The following is an 18813-nucleotide window of genomic DNA, read 5'->3' as shown; positions in this document are numbered from 1 at the left end:
GACACACACACACAGGATGTGACCGGGCAGGTAAGTCAGCAGTGACAAACCCATTCTCCTCATCTTACCTCCGGCGACCTCTGGCAGTGCTCAGGCACGCAGGCAGGATGCTGAGCTAAGGGCTGGGCACAGCTTCAATCTCGTGGGGAACCATATGGAAGAGTGCTAATCTTAACACTCTGGGCACTCTGACAAAATTCCAGCATGTCTTGATTTCTCTTTGCAGTGTTTCAGATCCTAGCAGGCAAGTGCTAAATGCAGTATGGAATTCCTGGAAAGAGCTGTGCAGAAAACTATAGATCCTCAGAGAGTATGGACACTAACTTCCAACACAACTTGATGGGTGGCTTCTACTCCATTTTACTTTCATCAGGTTAATATCTTTATGCTTTTCCTGTTTTCAGGGTCGTTTCTAGCATTCCTGGCTTACATCCAGTCTCCAAAAGCCCAACCAGAGCAGAAGACAACAGTTCCATTTTGTAGAGATCCCCAACCTGAGGGCCATGACCCAAGCATGCAGGCGGTGCTAGCCAGCCTTGGGCAGCCCATGGTGTGCATATGCAAGTGACAACCAGGAACACGGGGAGACAGCAGGAGAAGGAAGTGGAAATAAAGTGACCGTGGCAGTGCCAGGCTGGATCAGCAATGTTAGCATGGGGCTCCTAGCATGAAGAACTCCTTTTGTTTGCAGAAATTATCCATGTTCAGGCTCCCCTGGACATTGCATTCAGCCCATCAGTTCCAGGTATGTGTTGTTCACATTGAATTTTTAACTAACTTAGATTAACTTAATTATCTGTCAGCTACACATTTAACCTGCTCCTTTCTTTCATCTTTTCTATAACCAATTTTAACACTGTTATAAATTATGCAGGACAGAAAAAAACAGCACAATAGCATTACCTCATAAATAAACATTATAAACAGAGCCCTCAGCATGAACTGTTTTCCTATTCTGCATATGTTCTGCAGACAAGGAAACAGTTCTTTGTTGAAAATTAAGCGAAGAACACGTATTCATGAACTGAAAAATCTGGGGGAAAAAATGGTTCAAGTAAACAGAAATGGCTCATTTCAGTGACTTCAAAATTCAGTGCATAACAACAGTCCTTTAGGGACTTCTGTGGCAATGAAGTGTGTAGAGGCAGCCTTTTCCTTGGGATTTTTGAACCTGTCTGCCAGATGCAACCAGATGAGAAAGAAGTGCAGAGAACCCTAGGGGGATGAAGCTTTGTTAGGGTTCTCGTGGTTGGGTTGAGAAGTGGGAAGGAAACTTGTGCTGTGTGTGTTCAAGCACAGGGAAGCCTTGCAAGTGGCTTCAAACAGTGTGCGAAGAAGCTCCAACATCCCCAAATATTTCCAGCTGGTCTCCTAATTGATTTCAAGGAAGAAGCCAGCTGAAACCACACGCTTCACTGTGCCTGCTTAGTGCCTGGTGAATAATATATGGAGACATTTTTTTTTTCTTAAAGGCTTGTGATAACTTCTAATTATTAACTCAGAAATACTGAAAGGTTCAGAGAAGGAAATGCAGAACAAAGACTCTGGTTGTGACCTCAGGTTTGGCATTTAGCAAATCATCATCACAAGACAATTATGACTGATATATTTTAGCTTGTATGGACCCTGGTTAAATTTAATTTTAAGTGTAAAGGGTGCTGAGTTGCATCCTACCTTAGTGGAGACCTGTTTAGCAGCAGTGCCTCCGTGCCAGCTGTGGATCAAGTGTAGTGGGATTGCATCTGCACTGCCTCTGGTGGCTCAGCTTAGGGCTGTGCTCGGTTTGTGGCTCAAACAGCTCTGACTTATGTGTTTGTTTCTTTCTGGAGGGGCCATGCTTGGACATCCATTGATCCTCTGGAAATTCATGCCTAGAGGACCTTCTGCTCCACTCCTGACTTGTGCCAAGCTTTGTCAAGGGCTTGGGAAAATGGGGTAAGGTAACATGGACCAAAGACTGCACTGCAAACCCTGTGACACAAGCAACTATTCCTCATTTTGGGAAGTGTAATTATCACTCCCATTTGATAGAGCAGAAATAAAGTTACAGGAGAAATAGTTTTCCCATTGTTACATGGAAAGTGAACAACAGCCTGGATCTCCATTCGTGCCCTTCGGCTCTTAGCCATGGCACTGATCCCTGGCACTCCTTCCAGTGCTGTTGCAATTCTCTGTGCTCTAGCAGGTGGTCTACCAGGATACCAGGACCTATGAGCCTCTGATGGCATGGTGCCTCTTGTCTTGCATGGGATGAAAGAGAATACTCTAATGACTGATTTGTCATGCAAGACGTTTAGCAACAGTCTGAATGTTTAGTTTTGTGGTAAATCATGAAAGAGATTACTAAAAACTGATAGCAAGATTACTATTTAATTATATTAATAAATATACAATGATTATTATTACATATGTTATAAACACTTATAATAATTTTATAAGCTCATCATTGTATGCAATAATGAATATTTACCATTAATACAGATAATAAGTTGCGTTTTTAAAAAATGTTGTTTATATTTAATGATATGTTACTAAAATGTTTATAAGTCCTCTCATGAAACAAGTCTACTGAGGAGAGGAGAGACTAATAACTCCCTGCAGTGCTGTGCATAAGATGTATTCGTATTCATTTACTGGTGTTTGCAAAGATTGTTGTCTGAGCTTTGAGGTGGAATTAAAATGATGCAATATATTCAGAAATGAAAGAAAAACTGAAGTATTTTCCCCATTACAAAGAGGATGATGCTTCTGGAGGGATGTGAATGCTGTCTGCAGTGTTTGGCTTTTTATTCTCTGCATTCTCCTTTTCTTATCAAGCTTCTTAGAAACTTGCAAATGATGTAATGCAATTGGTATATCTTGACCAAACTATTTTTATGTAATTTTCAAAGATAATGGGAAAGTTTCAAAAAAAAATAATATATATATATATAACAATAATTCTCCTAAATGTCTATTGTTCCAAACCTCCTCCTGACTCACAGGGAATGACCATGGTGCTAGGAGTGCTATGCATTCCTCTGCAGCTGTGTTAAAAATTGCACTGTAGGGTTCAACGAAGACATTAATTATAACAACAACAAAACCCCCCTAAAACTCTTTGAAATGCCACGGTAATTATGTACCTAAATTGAACTTTAATGAGAGTGCTCAATCTGTGTTGGTAATTGTGGCTGCTATTTATTTAGAAATGCTATGTACCTGCTGATATGCACAGCTGCTGCTGCACAGTTACTGATAACTGTCCTCTAACACTTCAGTGATAGTATGGCCATGGCGGAGTTTTGCTCGTAGAGTTTTGGCAGCTGGAAATTCACATGCATGTTCCTGGCAATTTGAGATGATATGTACAATCACCCAACAGGTTGATGGACCAACTCAGAAATGAAAAGATACTAAGAGGTGGTGACACTTACCAGAAGGACCATCCATAGTCCCAGGAATGTGGCCTCCAGTCCTCTGGCCCGAGGCTGACTGTCACTTGGAACACTTGAGTATACATCATGTGTGCCACCATCCCCAAGAGACCTGAGAAGCAGAGAGCAGAACAGCTGAAATTTTTTTACAGTTCTTGGGATAGCTACTGCTGGAAGTGCTCTGAAAGCTCCGCTGCAGGCTTCGCTGCATTTTCATGTCTCCTGTTCTCCTGTGGAGGTGTGCGCAGAGGAAAGGTGTGACTGAGAGCTCACTATTTTACGTTGTACTGAAACCTCAATTAAGAGAAAAGTTAAAGAAAATATGGCACAATCAGCATCACCACCAACCTCGCTGCTGCAAAACAAGGGTATGCCACCCAGAAGGCATCTCACAGCCTGACCCAGACAGGCCTCAGGTAAGAGAACGAGAAGAGATGCTTTTGTAGGCAGTGCTAGGGTGGATGTGTCAGTTCCAAACAGGATTATATTTTAGCTGAATAACTGATAGATATGTACATTTGTGCACTTATAAAACACTTGGATGTTACACAAGAAAGTTAACGGTACTCTTAGTAATGTGTGATGAGACAATCATAGGAATACTTTTGATGATGCTTGCTTTGTGGCACAACTGTATTTTGCTGAGATAAGTGCAGCTGGGAGATCAGGCAGTGTATTACAGGCACTGTGCTCCCCATGATGTTAAAGAGCAGAGCTGCAGTCAAGTCACAGGGTACATTACCACCAGCATGGCTCTTCAGCTTCAGCAGAAAAATCTGCCTGTATTTTTTACATCTAGACATCCCACTGAGCAAAAGCAAATCTCACTTTTCAAGAAGCGGTGGCAAAAAGCAGCTCTGATGCTTGGAGAACTTTCTAGCTACAGTAGCTAGAGATACAGCTGCTTAAGTACTGAGCAGTGCAGCTGAGCTCACCAAAAGCGTGGGGTCAAGCAGTTAGCTGAGAGTAAGGCAGGACCGTCCATTTTCCTACAGATGTTACAAAGCACCCCGTGCTGCAGCAGCTCCAGACACTTTGAAATACGGATATTCTGCCCCAGCAGGGTGCATTACACTTTGCCCCTTAGTTGAAATCACCTGATGTCTCAGACCATTCATGTTTTTTTCACTTGTGCTTTTCCTCCAGGTGGCAGATCCCAATTTTCTCTCCCCTAGACCCAAATTTTGGCTCTTCTAAACTTGACTCCTGCTTACTTCCAGAATCAAAAGCACTTCGTTAGTCTCACATCACACATGTGGAATGATGTAGGGCAATTCTGGGGGAGGAAGCCAGGGGAATTATGTGTTTCTGTTGCAGGTATGTTAAGCAGGACCTTCAGCAAGACAAAATTTATATTTGCTACAAACTGCTGCACAGGCTGAACGAAGATATTTTATTACAGGAAACTGCGGGGAATTGCTCAGCTGCTTCATGTCAGTGTGACACACTGGGCAGTCAGGAGGAGGAAAGAGCAGATCCCACAGGCAGAACTGGGATTTCAGCAGGGTGGGAGGCCTCACAGGAGCACAGCATGCTGCTGCACACCTTCCTTGTCTCTGGCTACATTTAATTTCCAGAATTCATTGAGAGCTTGCTATACTTCTTAAGTAAATGGATTTTTCTCCAGCTGATGGTTATGACATTGATACTAAAAATCTGTGCTTTGCTGTTCCTATAACTTCTGCCAGTAGCTTTTCAGCCTTGATAAAATATTACAGACTACCCTGAGGCATGTCATTGTCAGTCAAAGTCATCAGGAGGTTCAACACAGCCAGGACTAACTTCAGCAAGGCTGTTCTGTTCTTTTCTTTCCTACAGAACTTAGATGGATGTTTCAGCAATGTTCAGCCCGTTTGCTGAGTGGGAGGCCGAGATGACAGTCCATTGACTCAGGTGAGTAGGAGGTCGTGAACAAGGGCTGCTGGAACACGGGGATGAAATTGAAGCTGGCACTTATTACTTCTGCCTAATGGAAAGAGGGTTGGGAGTGACATCTGAACCATAAAATTATGCTTTGGCAGTTTCTAGCAGACTTTTTTTTGTCCTCTCAGATTCACTTCTGATCAAAGTTTTATATTGCTAACTGTATTTCAGTTTGAGGCGGTCCTGAAGATCGACACTCCTTCATAGAAATGTACATTGCATGTTATGATGTCTTTTAGCTTGAAACACAGCAGAACAAAATTCTCTTAATTCGGATGTTCTATCTGCCAGAGAAGTCCATCCAGGTGTGCCCACAAAAGCCAGCTGTGGCTGGTTGCTTGTATAAATCATGGGGAGCTCTGAGCGTAGAGGTGAAGTGGTCCTTCATTACGTGGTTAGATGTAATAAATTTTAGACAAGTGAATTCCTTAAGTTCATACATTGAAAGGCTCCAAGTACAGATGGAGCATGAAAACAGTCTGAACCAGTTGTTCTGAAGGATATACTTGTCCCAAACTTACGCTTGGGATTTCTCCTAAGTGTGATTACTGGAATCCTTTTCATTCTCAGTTTTGCTAAACAACAAGATAAACATCTTTCTTTGGTTTGGAGTGTCAAGCCCTCATATGCTCTTAGGATAAACACAGAAAAAAAGAATTTTCAACACAATATATTTCTCATTTCCTATTGCATTATCCAAATGATGAAAAAGGAGGCTAAGACCCTGGTAGTGGCTGGGCAGGGTAAGGGAGAGGCTAATTACTGCATTGCCATTGTGAAATCAGAACTGTACTTTTTTACTTCTCCCTGGCAAGAGGTGACTTTATTATGCTGCTCCAGCTCCCAACTCGCAGTGAAAATGTGTGATAGTTCAATGGAGATAAGAGTCTTGTAGCCCCCAGTTTTTATCCCTTCAGAGTTTTAGCATTTTGATTTGTCCCCTTCTTACGGCAAAAAGGGAAAGGAACACTCATACCTGAAAGCACAGTGAAGACAGCAGCAAAGGCATTTAACTTGAGCCCATCTATTACACTGCTTGAATGAAAGAGCTCGAGGCACATAAGGCTGAATCCGACGACTAACAGCATGATGTATAACACCTCAGATACTACTGACAACCATAGGACACCTGCAATGTACAAGAAAGGCAACTGGTCACTTACTTGCTAAATACTTCCACGAGGTCAAAGGTATAAAAATGGTTAGGAAATTAGGAACAGCAATAATTGGATATTCAAAAAGCTTAAACTTAGTAGACAACCACTTAAACTCTGAGAAATAGAAAAGGTGATGAATGAAGATCTGAAGAAAAGAAGGGTGATAAAGATATTAGAGAAAGAACAAGCTGTTGCTTAGGATCCCAGCTTGGTTAAAGAACCTATTTTTGAGAACCTAGAGCATCTTGACTCCTGTGACCCAAAGCATAGGATATAGAGTCTATTTTCCCCCTGCTATGCCATGACTTAAATAAGCAGAATCTAGCATGCATGGTGGTGATGGCACACATAATTTAAGAGTATGGTTGGTGGGAGATGTCCACTCTTGGATACTTCTTTTTGGCAAGGCTGTTCAAAGAAAATATTTCCTGTGCAGGTTTGAAATACATAATACTTGGGCTTTACTCTTAGAAATTCCCTTTCACAGAAGTTAGTGTTTTGCAGAATGATTGTACTGCTGTGGGTTTTGGAGATCCAATCATGTATGAAAGCTGCCAAAATACTGGTGGGGTGGAGCCAAGTATTTATAATCAGTTGAAAAGCTGCAGGTAAAAAAATAATAATTGTGCAGCCTTCTGTGTCCTCAGCCCCTAGGTACAATTCCTCAGGTGAAGGGAAGTGTTGATGTGCCCCATTTGAACCTTGTTTTGTAGCACTTTGGGGCTGGCCACAGATACGTGGTTCTGGCTGCATTTTGGTAGTGGCCATGTGAGGCTGGTGCATTTGTTGTAGATGTTACATTTGGAAATTTCAGCACAAAGCCTCTAGCAGGATCTGCTGAGTCTTTAAAAGTCAGCAAGCCGTGGGGTAAATGTGAGAGGATGGTAACAGATGATAATAGTAAGTCCCTGCCAGATTCTCAATTGCTGTTTCAGCATTAAGGACCTTCTAGAATTCTTCTGTACATTTGCTAGTGTAACTGCTAGAGAATTCACCTGGAAACAACGAGCAGTGATGGAAAATTTCAGCCTAAGCAATTGAAACATGGAAAATTAAGCATTTGAAGACAATGGTGTATATTAGAAAAATACTAGTTGTAACCATAGAGACTACTACAGAATTCACTTATATTTATACATTCTCTCCCCACTGTAAGAAAATGTAAGTTAATATACGTAGTTGTGCTTAGTAAATCAGATACCCAGTCTCACTTTTATCAAATATTTGAGTCTTATCAGTGACCAGGATGATCCCAGCTCACATTTTGTCTGAGAAATTGCATCTGATTAATATGTGTGATTAATTGTCACCATATCTGATTTTTTGAGTTCTTAAACGGTGCTACAAAGATAGCTGTAAACAAGCCTTTTAATTTCTTACACTGACTTTGTGTAATATTGCATCTATCAACAGCAAACAGCTGCTTTTTTCACGTCTATTAGTCAATTTGGTATCAAGGCAACTGGCAACGCTTCTCTGAAAAGAAATAGGAGAGAGAGACAGCCAAGGTATTGTTCTGAGATACAGCAGGATTAAGGAGAGATTTTACCTCATTTTCTTAAAACCATAAGTTTCTATAGCAAGAAAATGATGAAATGCTTTGAGTTGGAATGAATCAGATTATGTAAACCTGATTGTAACCTGAGGCAGCTGGAAGCCCTGACTAACTAGTTCAAATTCATAAATTCCTCCACTCAACCTTGATAGAATAACAGAAAGCATGTCTGCCCCAGTGTTTATTCCCCATTTTAACTTCTGGGGATACTCACTGCTGGTACCTACAGACCAGGGTAGTGCTGTAGCAGTGATTGCAGTTCAAGGCTGTGGTGTGGCTCTGTCCTCTACTTCACTGGATATGTAATCTATCCTCTTGTTTCAACCCCTCTTCTTGCAAGGTTTCCTTTGTCTCCAGCTGACCTATGCACGTGCCCCCACCCTCACCCTGCACAGGCTCACGTCTCTCAAATAATCATGCATTTGCTCTGATCATCTCCAGCATCTTTCCAGGGCATTAAAGGTACATGTCCATTGGGCTGTGCAGAGCGGTGCTGAACACAGCATTGCAGTGCACAGCATCTCCCAGCACCACTGTAATATTAGTGTTTACTAGTATTGGTAACATGGACATTTCTAAGAAAAGTGCTTCAATCTGCCTCGCACGCACTATGACAATCTCTGGCTTGCTTCCAAAATTAAGTGCGGATTTGAGATTCGGTATTCTGGGAATTGAAGAGGCCTCAATACTAAGTCCTGATGCTGAACATTGTTTGATGTAAGCTTATAAAGTAATCATGATTCATTTTCTGAGCAGATGAAAAAGTTATTTTCACCTGAGAGCCAGACCTAGATTTATTTGGTAAATAAAACATGTCAGCCATTGTCTGTTTTGTTCAGAGTTATATACAACCAAAAATACTAACTTCACCTTCAAAGTCCTGGTGATTCTTTTTGTTCTGTCTCTCTCCAGCCTGATTGCTATTGCTTCCTCCCCAGCTTCCAGTGCAAAGCTTATCAACCTCAACACCCTGTTCCAAATGATGAACTGCAGTTGTCATTCATTCACCTTTCAGTTTGTAAATTTTGTTCTGCCCAAAGAAACCAAGAGCTTGGAGATCTTCTAAGCTTCCAGAAACACAGGCAATTCATTAATATTTGTACACTGTCGCTGTGTTCCATCGTCACACTATTAAATAAGCGATCTGATGCAGTTTATAAGGAGTAGGAGAGAAAGGCAAGCTTCAATGTAAATGTCATCAAGAATTAATCTGAGCCAATTGCTTTAAGAAGTTAGGAAAGCCAGTGTGGTTTTACTGACCATATCAGGATTCCTACATTTTGGCTTCTGGAGTTTACTTCAAGTATGTAAACTGCATGTAAGCTGCCTATTGCCCACCTAGGAGCAGGTGCTTGAAATTGGATGCTGTAGACACAAATGTAATGAGTTTGAGAAATGCTGGGAAACTACAGAGATGCACAGTTTGTCTCTCTAGAAGGGCCCAGCAGACAAAGCTGCAGCTCCCAGAGCCCAGCACAGCACTTAGCTGTGGCACTTAGGACACAGCATTTAGCACAGCACTAAGAGCCACAGAGACAGAAGGGGGAGCAGAAATTCTGCTCAGGTCAGTGTGGTACTGCTTGGGACTGTATGTTGATGCACTGAAAGGATTGTGACAGAGCTGGAAATGAGGGTGGTGATTATCAGAGTCTGTCCTCGATAGGGGATGGAGATGCTTATCTATCAACATGACTTGCTGTTTTGCATTGTTTGCTGCATGCCAGGGGCTGTGATGCTGCAGAGGACTTGCCTAGGCTCATCTGGCCCTCACACTATTGGATCTTGCAGCTCATGCATTATGTGGAATACTGCTGGAAGTAGCACTGATCATATTCAGAGTGACTGTAGAGTTCTGGGAGGTAAGAGTGAAGGGCACAGTAACACCGTTGGTCAAGGAGAAAGTGACAAGAGGAAGAAACACAGTGATTGTGGTTGGTGTCACAGGAAGTGCTTTGAGTTCTCTAACGGTAGGTCTCTGAGTAATAAGAGTAGTAAGTGCTGCTGAGAGAAATAGGATCCACCTGGTCAAACAGGATGAGAAACTTTTTTCCAGTGTGATACAGAGGTAGTTTCTTGTGGAAGGTATGGACATTTCTTCCTTCTTCTTTCAGTCCTGGTCCTACCCAGAAAGGCAGGATCAGGACCCTCACGTCTTATTTCATGTTGTACGCTGAATATTTGCTTTGTATCTTTTAGAAAGTATCTTTAATACAGGGAGAAGATAAGTCACACGTACGGAATTTACACAGTTGTATGTCCTTTCCTGCCTGTTTTGAGTTTGAATTTCATCTGAAAGAATAACATCCTGCAAATGCAAGCTGTATCTGCATTCTACATCTTCATGTAGAAGATGATCAGAAGCAGAACAGTTCTTCATTCTTGAGAGAAGGTCTCCTTGTTCTGTGCTTATGTTGAAGTGATCTCCCAATGTTCTGCTCCCAACCTGAGATTCATCAGGCAGTCCCTTGCCAGGACTTAACTCCACTTCCAGCCTCAAAAGCCTCCTTCCTGCAAAGCAAAGAGCTCCATCTCTAGGGGAGACCTCAGTTGTTTCATGTGACAGGCAAGAAGCTCTCTTGAGGATTTTTCTTTCTTTGTCTTCTCTTGTTGCCTTTACTATCTCAGTACTCATTAGCTTCTGTCTTTTGCCACCGTGGTTTGTCTGACTTAACTCAGCCTTTAAGAAATTATTTCCTTCAGAGTGGTCAGCACTTGGTTCATTAGGAGTCTCCCACCTGGATGGCCTTCACCTCCGAGGGCCTGTATTCTTCCTCTCAACATTTGATCTTTGTCCTGTGTATGCTTTTGGCTTGCTTCTTCACTAAATTAACTGTTATGTGAGAACGGAGCATTGCCATGAGCTCATGTGCAGAGCTCGAGATGTGTGTTAAGCCAAGGACGTTCCTTGTAAATGCGGAGAGTTTCCAGCTCCTGCCTGCCTCTTCCTCACAATGTGCAGCATTAGTCAGGCAGTGTGTCATCCCTGCTCCCCTTGCAGTGCTGTGGCAGCAGTGTAGGACTTCCTAACAAAGAACGGTCTTCTACCTTAAAACCAAATTAAAGCAAAACTGCTTCCCTTACACTCCCATACGTGCATTCTCACAAGCAAAATATATTCAGACAATATTTTCAGGATTCCCTGAAATGATATTGGGTGAGAGGGATGCTGCCTGTCAAGTCCACCTCACACCTCCTGAGCTTTTAGCAGGTTATCAACAATGTGCTATGTTCTTGTGTCAGACAGGAGCTGACAGCAGTTTGTCTCACTGTTATGTCTCTATTACACATCACAATTTACTTGCTGTCCTGTGTCTTCCAGCATGGTATCATGAGAAGCTACATGTAGATAGGAGGATTTTGATGACTTAGTAATCTCATTACCATCAACACCTGCTGTTCTGATATCCCTTATCTTGCCATTTCTTCCCTAGGTATCTCTACACTAGCCAGCCTGTCACATCCTCAACAGTCTAGCTGGCAATGATAGAAATCTGTGTATTGTGGATCACTTTGGCTCTTTGCTCCTGTTCTGTGAGTGTTCTGTGGGGATATGTTGCAGGTGGGATTGTTCTGGAGCTGAACACCACAAATTGTGGAGCTGCTCCTGGAAGGAATGGGTCTTAATCTTCAGGACAACCCTCTGGAAAAGCTAAAGCCCTGTAAGTATGTGACCTGAGATGAGTTACTGGGAACCTGGAATGATGGAGCTGGGGCAAACTGAAAAAGTCTGTGTATGTTGAGTTGCATCATAGGATTCTTCCTTCAGAAGGCCCTTTTTATAGCCTGATTTCAAGGCAGATTGCCCTCTGATAACAATCTCTGCCTAAGATGAAAATATAGTGCTGCTGAAAGCATATTTTTTCTTTCTTCTGTTTAGAGATTATTAGATCAACAAGTTAGCCAGGACATTAGTGAATTTCTTTGCATCCCTGAGCATTGCACTACTGTTGTTTCCTTAACAGTGTGTCATCTTTGTGGAGTTCCTGGTGCAAAACCATCAGTGCTGCCTCTTCACAGAACTGAATTCGACCTTTCAGATCACCCCAGGAAAGGACTTTGCCTCTGAATCAGCAGTATTGGGTGCAGAGGAAATGTATTTCCCTGCAACCATGAACGAAGTGAACATGTTGCTCATTAGGACTGAAAAGATAATTGTTATTCACAGGATTGCTGGAAGTTGAGGAACTTGAGTACATCATAACCATCTGACAAGATCAGTCCCTTGTTCTTCTGGCAGATAGTGGAGGGCAGCATCAAACAGATGCATAGATACTAAGTGCGTATCTTCAAAAGTGGTGATCATGTTGAGTGCAACTGCTGCACAGTGACAACATGCTAACAAAAGGATGCTGCAGGCAATTCTGGAATGGAAAAATGAGGCAAGCAGAATTTATTTTTGACAATGAGATAAAGAGGCTTTACCTCCGCCTGTAATGAGTCTCAAGGATGAAAAATTCTTCTCTGAACTTGAATTTATTCAAGTATGTCAACCCTGAGCATCAGGCAAGGCACTGTAAATGAACACACTATTACCTCTCAGCAAGGAGCATCCTGAATCAGAAGTTTTCAATGCTGAGTTTCCTTTGAAAAAAGAATCCTGAAAAATGTCACAGAAATTATACTTAAAAGAACTCCAGGCAACGTGCCACGTTTTGATGAATTCCTATTAAGCAGTCCAAAGAACAGTGTGGTTAATGACTTCTAGAAGTTTTGAGCAGGTTTAGGCTGTACAGTACCCAACTGAAGATGTATAAATACAAAACTGCAATGACTGCTGCTGTCTTTGTAGGGTATTCTGCTGGTTTCCATCTCTGGCCTTTTTCATTTGGAGAAAAAAAACTAAGGGCTGTTCAGAGTGCTCTGAGCAGAAGTACAAATCAAAGCACCAAGTACTCTTTGTTCAAACTCACTGCATTTCCTGTCCAGAAAAATAAGCAACAGTTGTGACCGCACCTTTTATATGAGAGAGAGCTCTGGTTAAATTGACCTCAAGGATGGGAAGAAATTACTGATATGCACTTCAGTGCTTTTTCCTTACAAGATGCAAAGACGATTCCTGGCTGTCTTGTGTTAGTAAAGCCATTCCCAGACTTGTTTGCAATTGGAACTGAAACAGCCAGAATTCAATGCTGTCTGAATGAGACTGTGCTGATAAAGAAGTCTTTGCCTCTGTTCATGGTATCACAAAGTTCCATAACTTCATCTTCTCTTGTGCTTCTGAGAATAACACAGCTGACAAACCAGTTCTAGAGAATATAAAAGCACATCTATGCCTTCTATTACATGCATATACAACCATGCCCAGCATGTATGATTACATATTTGTTGGAAATTCAGAAAGTTGATTTGTGACGCCAGCTTCTTGTGCCAACAGTTTCCAGTGCCAGATTGTAAGGCCTGTCTCCAGATGAAATAACGATATTGAAATCCCATCCTGGCCTGTTTCTCCAGGTGGTCAGGTCATGAAATTGACTGTCAAAGATCCAGTATTAGTGCTCGTTCTCAAGGCAACACTGAAGAGGCGGCTGACAGTGGAATTGCTGTTAAGAGTTCAAAGCATTTTTAATCCATAAACATGAGCTGTTTGCTCATAAAGAATCTCTTCTGGGAAAATCGTACCGCTATTCCTGAAGGAGACTGCTGAGTCATGTTAACTGTGTTATACGTGGTGCAGGCAAGAATTGTGTGCGTGGAGATATTAGTCATACATTTTGGCTGGTGGCTTGAAAATGTGTGCTACCTGCCAAACCAGTGACACTGCTTCCTGAACGCCCCGCTACTCCATGAGCGATGGGAGCCATGGCCCGGAGTCTGCATTGGTTCCTGTGGGCCTTTTCCAACAGAAAGACAGCTTCCTTATTATGGTAAACTTATATTCAGAATATCGCAGTGGGATTTTATCCTCCTTGGAAACAGCTCCTGCCTCTGTCTGTGCTCCCCACTGGAGGTGGAATGTGGTTACTGCTCACCAGCTGTTCTAATGGTAGAACTGGCCTCCTGGCTGATGGATTCAAGGATTTGACCAAAGCAGCCTCATTTTAGCTGTGCCACTGTGCCACGCTGTCCCTGTGCAAGTCATAATACTGGGCCAGTGTTAGGACAGCTAAAGAGATTTCAAAAAGCATTATACTTGCCAGATTCCTCGTAATTCACTGCTAAATATCTGCTCTGACAGTCAGAAGGAATTCTGAGCTATGATGTGACATCATCTTAAATCACTCCTCTGTCAACTCAAGCTTGATCTGTCTGAAAGTTTCTGATACAAGCAGTACGTTTCTGACATCACATTTCATATGACAGAAAGTCTCTATGTGATAGAAACAGTGGGACTGAGCAAAGTGTCTGCCACATCAGTGGAAATCTAGTTATTTCTTTAACATTATTTTCTTTAATATTCCATTCCAGAACTAGTAGCACAATGCTGCTGGTGCACTGACAGCTCCTTCAACGTTCATAGAATAGATCCTGCTTTTTCTGGTGAGTGCTATGTAGACTAAATGGATGTATGGTTTTCTTGCTTTACTGACTTTTAAGATGTTAAGTGACATTTTCTCTGCATTTCTGGTCCTCTTCCTCTCGTTTCTTCTGATTTGAGTTTTCTTCCCCCTATGTTTCTAAGCACTCCGTCAGAGCTCTGCTTTTCCAGACTTGTCTTCTGTGTTGGAACTGACACCTGGATCTCACATTAATTGCTCCACTTCACATTCATTGGAAAAGAGAGGAAAAATATACAACCAGGAACACATTGTGAAATGTTGTACTTCTTGTTTGGGAAAAGCATTAATGTAATCTTAAATTGGACGTGTAAATCTCATGCTTTCTCTTCCAGTTGCTTACTGATTATTTGAGTCATTTTCTCACGTCTGCTGCTTCAAGACTGGAATTAAAAGCCAGAAATGTTGGAATGATCAATAAAAATTGGTGAAAGGAATAAACCTTGAGCATGCTGTTGTGGCTGGCATAGGGACTCAGCTCTGAGCAGTCAGTCCATCTGTTGGTTAATGCAGTCTCATAATATCAGACCATCTGCCTGCTCCTCTTGTGCTGCAGTGTAGAAAAAGTGGAATGAGGGAGACCACAGAACTAAGTAAAACTTCCCTCTAAAGCAAAGAAAGCTTCATAATCCTAAGAGCCATTGGAAATATCTAAAACTATCTGCTCTTGTAAAAGAACTAAGGCAGTCAAAAAAGCTCCCAGAGAAGAGACTGCAGTCTCAGAACATGAAAGACATTTGACAAATGTAATTGCCAGGATCTGTGTAGCTGATAGAAGAAATGCCAGCTGTTTTGTTTAGCTGTAGTTCTTCATGGGTTTCTCTGTTTTGAAAGGTGAGGTGGAGCTGTGAGCTAAACAAAAAGATTCTCTTTGCTATGCTGATGTGGTTTCTGTATCTTTTTGTGGTTTTGACTTTGTACTTGGTTCTGAATTTAATCCTGAATGTGACATTGAACAGACTGAGGAATACCTTGGCTCTGTATTCTTTTTCCTACTGTGTGTTCAGTTGAGTAACATAACGTGTAAGATCATGAAAAATACTCTAAATCAGGACTGTCCCGTAAGCATTAATGAGTATATTTTGGTTAAATGTTCCCTCTGTAGAGCTGCAGTTCAGGCTTGGTCCTGTACTTCCTCAGTACTGGGCTGAGGGATGAATTATACTCAGACCTTGCAGCTAGCATTCCCCACGGCAGAGAAGCAATATTCTCCAGACCTTTGGCATTATCAGCATGAAAAGCAAGCTTACTGCTTGCAAATTTAGCTGGAATTCTGCTCTTAAGCATGATTTCTTCTTTGTATATTTGCTTGGCTTTTAAAAATAACTTACGATTCATAATAGGTGTGTAAAACAAACAAACAAAAAATGCACAAAAAAACCCAAAACAAACAAACAAAAAGTAAAGCCCATGGATAAAAGTTAAGTAACAAGGTAAGTAACATATTGTTTCCTTCATTGTGTACTTAACTCTCCTAATACAAGTGCACAGGAACTGGTCTGCATGAGTGTATATATATATATATACATATACTCTGTTACAGTACTATTAAACCTAATGTAAGCAAAATGTAAAATATGTCAGAAGACAGTGGGAACTGTTTGGAAAAGTGTACAATTCCTTAAGGAGAACCAATCATTTCTTTTCACTGGATGGAGATCTCTAGGCAGTTGAAGCCCTTTTAGAAAAGCTACCCTCTTTTTCTTCAGTCACACATACATAACCAAAAAGTTGTATTGGTTTTTTATTGTATCTTGGCTGCTTTGAATTTCTTCTGTCTGTTTTCTAGCCTGAAATCTGCTTTGCATTGTCCTTCCCATGCAAAAGAGCATCCCCTATCTTTGAGTATAACTGTCATTCTCCTCTCTGTCTCTTTAAATATTATTATATCCTTTTTGAGCTGGGGGTGGCAAGGGAGGGATGAGAAGTGCACGCAGTGCTGTGGGTGGGTACATCATGAATACATGTGGTGTTATGGAGATTTTTTGTGTTTTCTTCTTTATTTCCTACAATGATCCTAATATTTCTGTTCATCTTTTCTTAAGCTCTGCAGAGCAGTGAATTGATGTTTTCATAGAAGTGTCTGTCACCACCCCAAGAACTCTATCCTGAGTGGTTAAAACTAATTCAGAACCCATCACTATATATGTGAAGGTAGGATTATTTGCATTTATCAACATAGAATATTGTCTGTCGATTTCTTTCTCAATAATTGCAATCACAATTTCCTGCAATTCCTTTTTCTTTCAGCGCCATGAACAGCCCATTATCAGCAATAAGCTGTTTGTCCATTTTATTTCAAGCAGTTTTGACTGTGTGGGAGAGCACAGGCCCTGTGCTGTTGCCTGTGGAGAGGTTTTAGATGAGCCATTGGTTTCTTTTCATCAGCTTTTGTTTTTGTTATATTCCCTCCTTCCCAAGTTTTATTTTTTTTATTGACTTACTGCTTTTGCAAGGATGCTAAATGTGTATTTATTAGTCACAGATGTGAAGCATCTCCTGGTAACACTTTGAACCAAGCTCTCTGCTCAGGAAAAAATGAAGAACTACATGTTTCTCAACTCATTTCTCCATGTTCATTAAGTTTCTTCAAATTTTAGTCTCTGCATCATATCTAGAGTGATGTTTTCTCAGCCTGTGTGCAGAGTTTTGAAGTTTTCTCCTGATATTTTCTTTCTTGTCCTCATACCATCCCTGCTCCCAGATTTGACCCTGCCGTTGATAGCCAAGCCAATGGGTGATCACTTCTTTAATTCTGTACTTTTTGTCTGAGCATGGAATCGTCTGAGATTGTGTTGTTTGTTAATGATGTTACTCTGTTGTTCTTGTTCAACTTCAGTACAAGACATCTGCTTTGACTTTCAGTGCAATCAGTGCCATGACGTTATTGTCCTTCTAGTTATTTTTCTCTTGTCAAATTTCTGATACACCAGTTATGTCAGTACCCATTAAAATCAGGCATCTTGTTTTCTTTCTCATTAGCTGCTATTGTAGTGCTGGCTTAAAAGCATGTATAGATTTGGCTAAGCTTTCTCTTTTTTCTGTGCTTTGTTTAGGTGAGACTTTATTTACTTCTTGTTTGTCATCCTAGTTTTGCCAGCTACTTTTCAGACAGCACAGATTTTTATTTTTCATCTCTACAGGATGCATCATCACGAGCTTTGTAGAGGACATACAGGAGTCATTTTCTATCTCTGCCAGTGCAGTCTATAATTTAAAAAGTCCCCTGTAACATTTTTGAGTGTTAAATACTCACCAGCAATGAACATTTTCCTTCTGTAAGATTTTATGCTGCCTCAATTTTCATGGTGTCTAAAAGGTCTTGTTTATTTTATGCATGTGAATAAGTAGAAAGCAGTGCTGTGCAGACAGTTGCTGATGACCTGCCGTTTTGTTATTTTTTGTGGTACTGTTCCATGGATTGGACTGTTTAAGCAAGTGAGGTCTTACAGAACACTAGAGTAGTTCAAATTGTACCATCCTTGTAAAGAGATTGTCCTGTGAATCCTATATGTGAATCTTGCCCTGTATTGGTGCAACAATCTCAGCTTTGAGTGAACAATGATCTTTTAGCTTGTTCCTGAAGCAACTTCCCAACAGGACTCCTCAGGTTGGAGCACCTCGTTCTCCTGCCCTCACTGTCGTTGTGGTTAACAGCTGACATTTATGTCATTTAGAGAAGGGTGAGGGAGTTCAAACCTCCACACTGTTCTATGCTCGGGGAGGAACAGGCCTGTATTTGTGTATAATTGTCATTCATCAGGTCACTTGATGGGACTTATTGCCACCTTTTGTTTTACACCGTGGTGCCGCAGTTTCCGGACATAATATTCAGCCTTGTTTTCTTCCATGTGAATGTATCCTCTGTGGCCCTGTGCGGACATGTCCTCCTGGGGACAAATCTGCAGGGATGGGAGAGGGGAGCTAGGAGGTGAGCCCAGAAGGGCTGGTGAGAGAGGGAGGATTACGGAGCATGTTGCAGCCCAGTGTGCTGGGTGGGCACTGCGGCAGGCGCCTGATGGAAAGAAAGCTGTGTTGAACAAGCGAGGTCTTGAGCAGCCCATAGGCAGAGGAAGATGCATTAAAAGATGTACCAAGTAGTTAAAAACTGGATGTGCTTTTAGTGTAAGAGATTGGTGCCCCTTACTAAGCCAGCTACCCTTTTTTGATGTCAAAATAATCTGCAAGAATGAAATTTTAATTTGCTTTGTTGAGAAAATCCCAGGGACGATTCAGAACTTGAAGATCAGGTGGCAGCTTTCTTTCTG

At 41.5% G+C, this 18813-nt stretch overlaps 1 protein-coding gene and 1 long non-coding RNA gene across 2 annotated transcripts in view; one reads left to right on the top strand and one right to left on the bottom strand.

The window, feature by feature from the left end:
• The window catches only part of LOC100551382 (interleukin-20 receptor subunit beta), an 83789-nt gene that overhangs the window by 16899 nt on the left and 48077 nt on the right, over positions 1-18813 (bottom strand). Inside the window, exons 7-8 of the mRNA XM_031555823.2 lie at positions 6316-6468; positions 3417-3528 (exon numbers count right to left, since the gene is read on the bottom strand). Of these exons, the coding sequence (XP_031411683.2) occupies positions 3417-3528; positions 6316-6468 (265 nt within the window). The remainder of the gene's footprint in view (positions 1-3416; positions 3529-6315; positions 6469-18813) is intronic.
• The window catches only part of LOC104913363 (uncharacterized), a 32624-nt gene continuing 17181 nt past the window's right edge, over positions 3371-18813 (top strand). Inside the window, exons 1-5 of the long non-coding RNA XR_014886816.1 lie at positions 3371-3832; positions 5235-5309; positions 11611-11710; positions 14457-14528; positions 16591-16699. This is a non-coding gene — a long non-coding RNA (uncharacterized LOC104913363). The remainder of the gene's footprint in view (positions 3833-5234; positions 5310-11610; positions 11711-14456; positions 14529-16590; positions 16700-18813) is intronic.

This window comes from Meleagris gallopavo, chromosome 16 (assembly GCF_905368555.1).
Source record: "Meleagris gallopavo chromosome 16, MGAL_WU_HG_1.1, whole genome shotgun sequence".
NCBI lineage: Eukaryota > Metazoa > Chordata > Aves > Galliformes > Phasianidae > Meleagris > Meleagris gallopavo.
The sequence above is the reverse complement of the archived record's forward strand: the minus strand, read 5'-3'. Positions and strand labels throughout refer to the sequence as shown.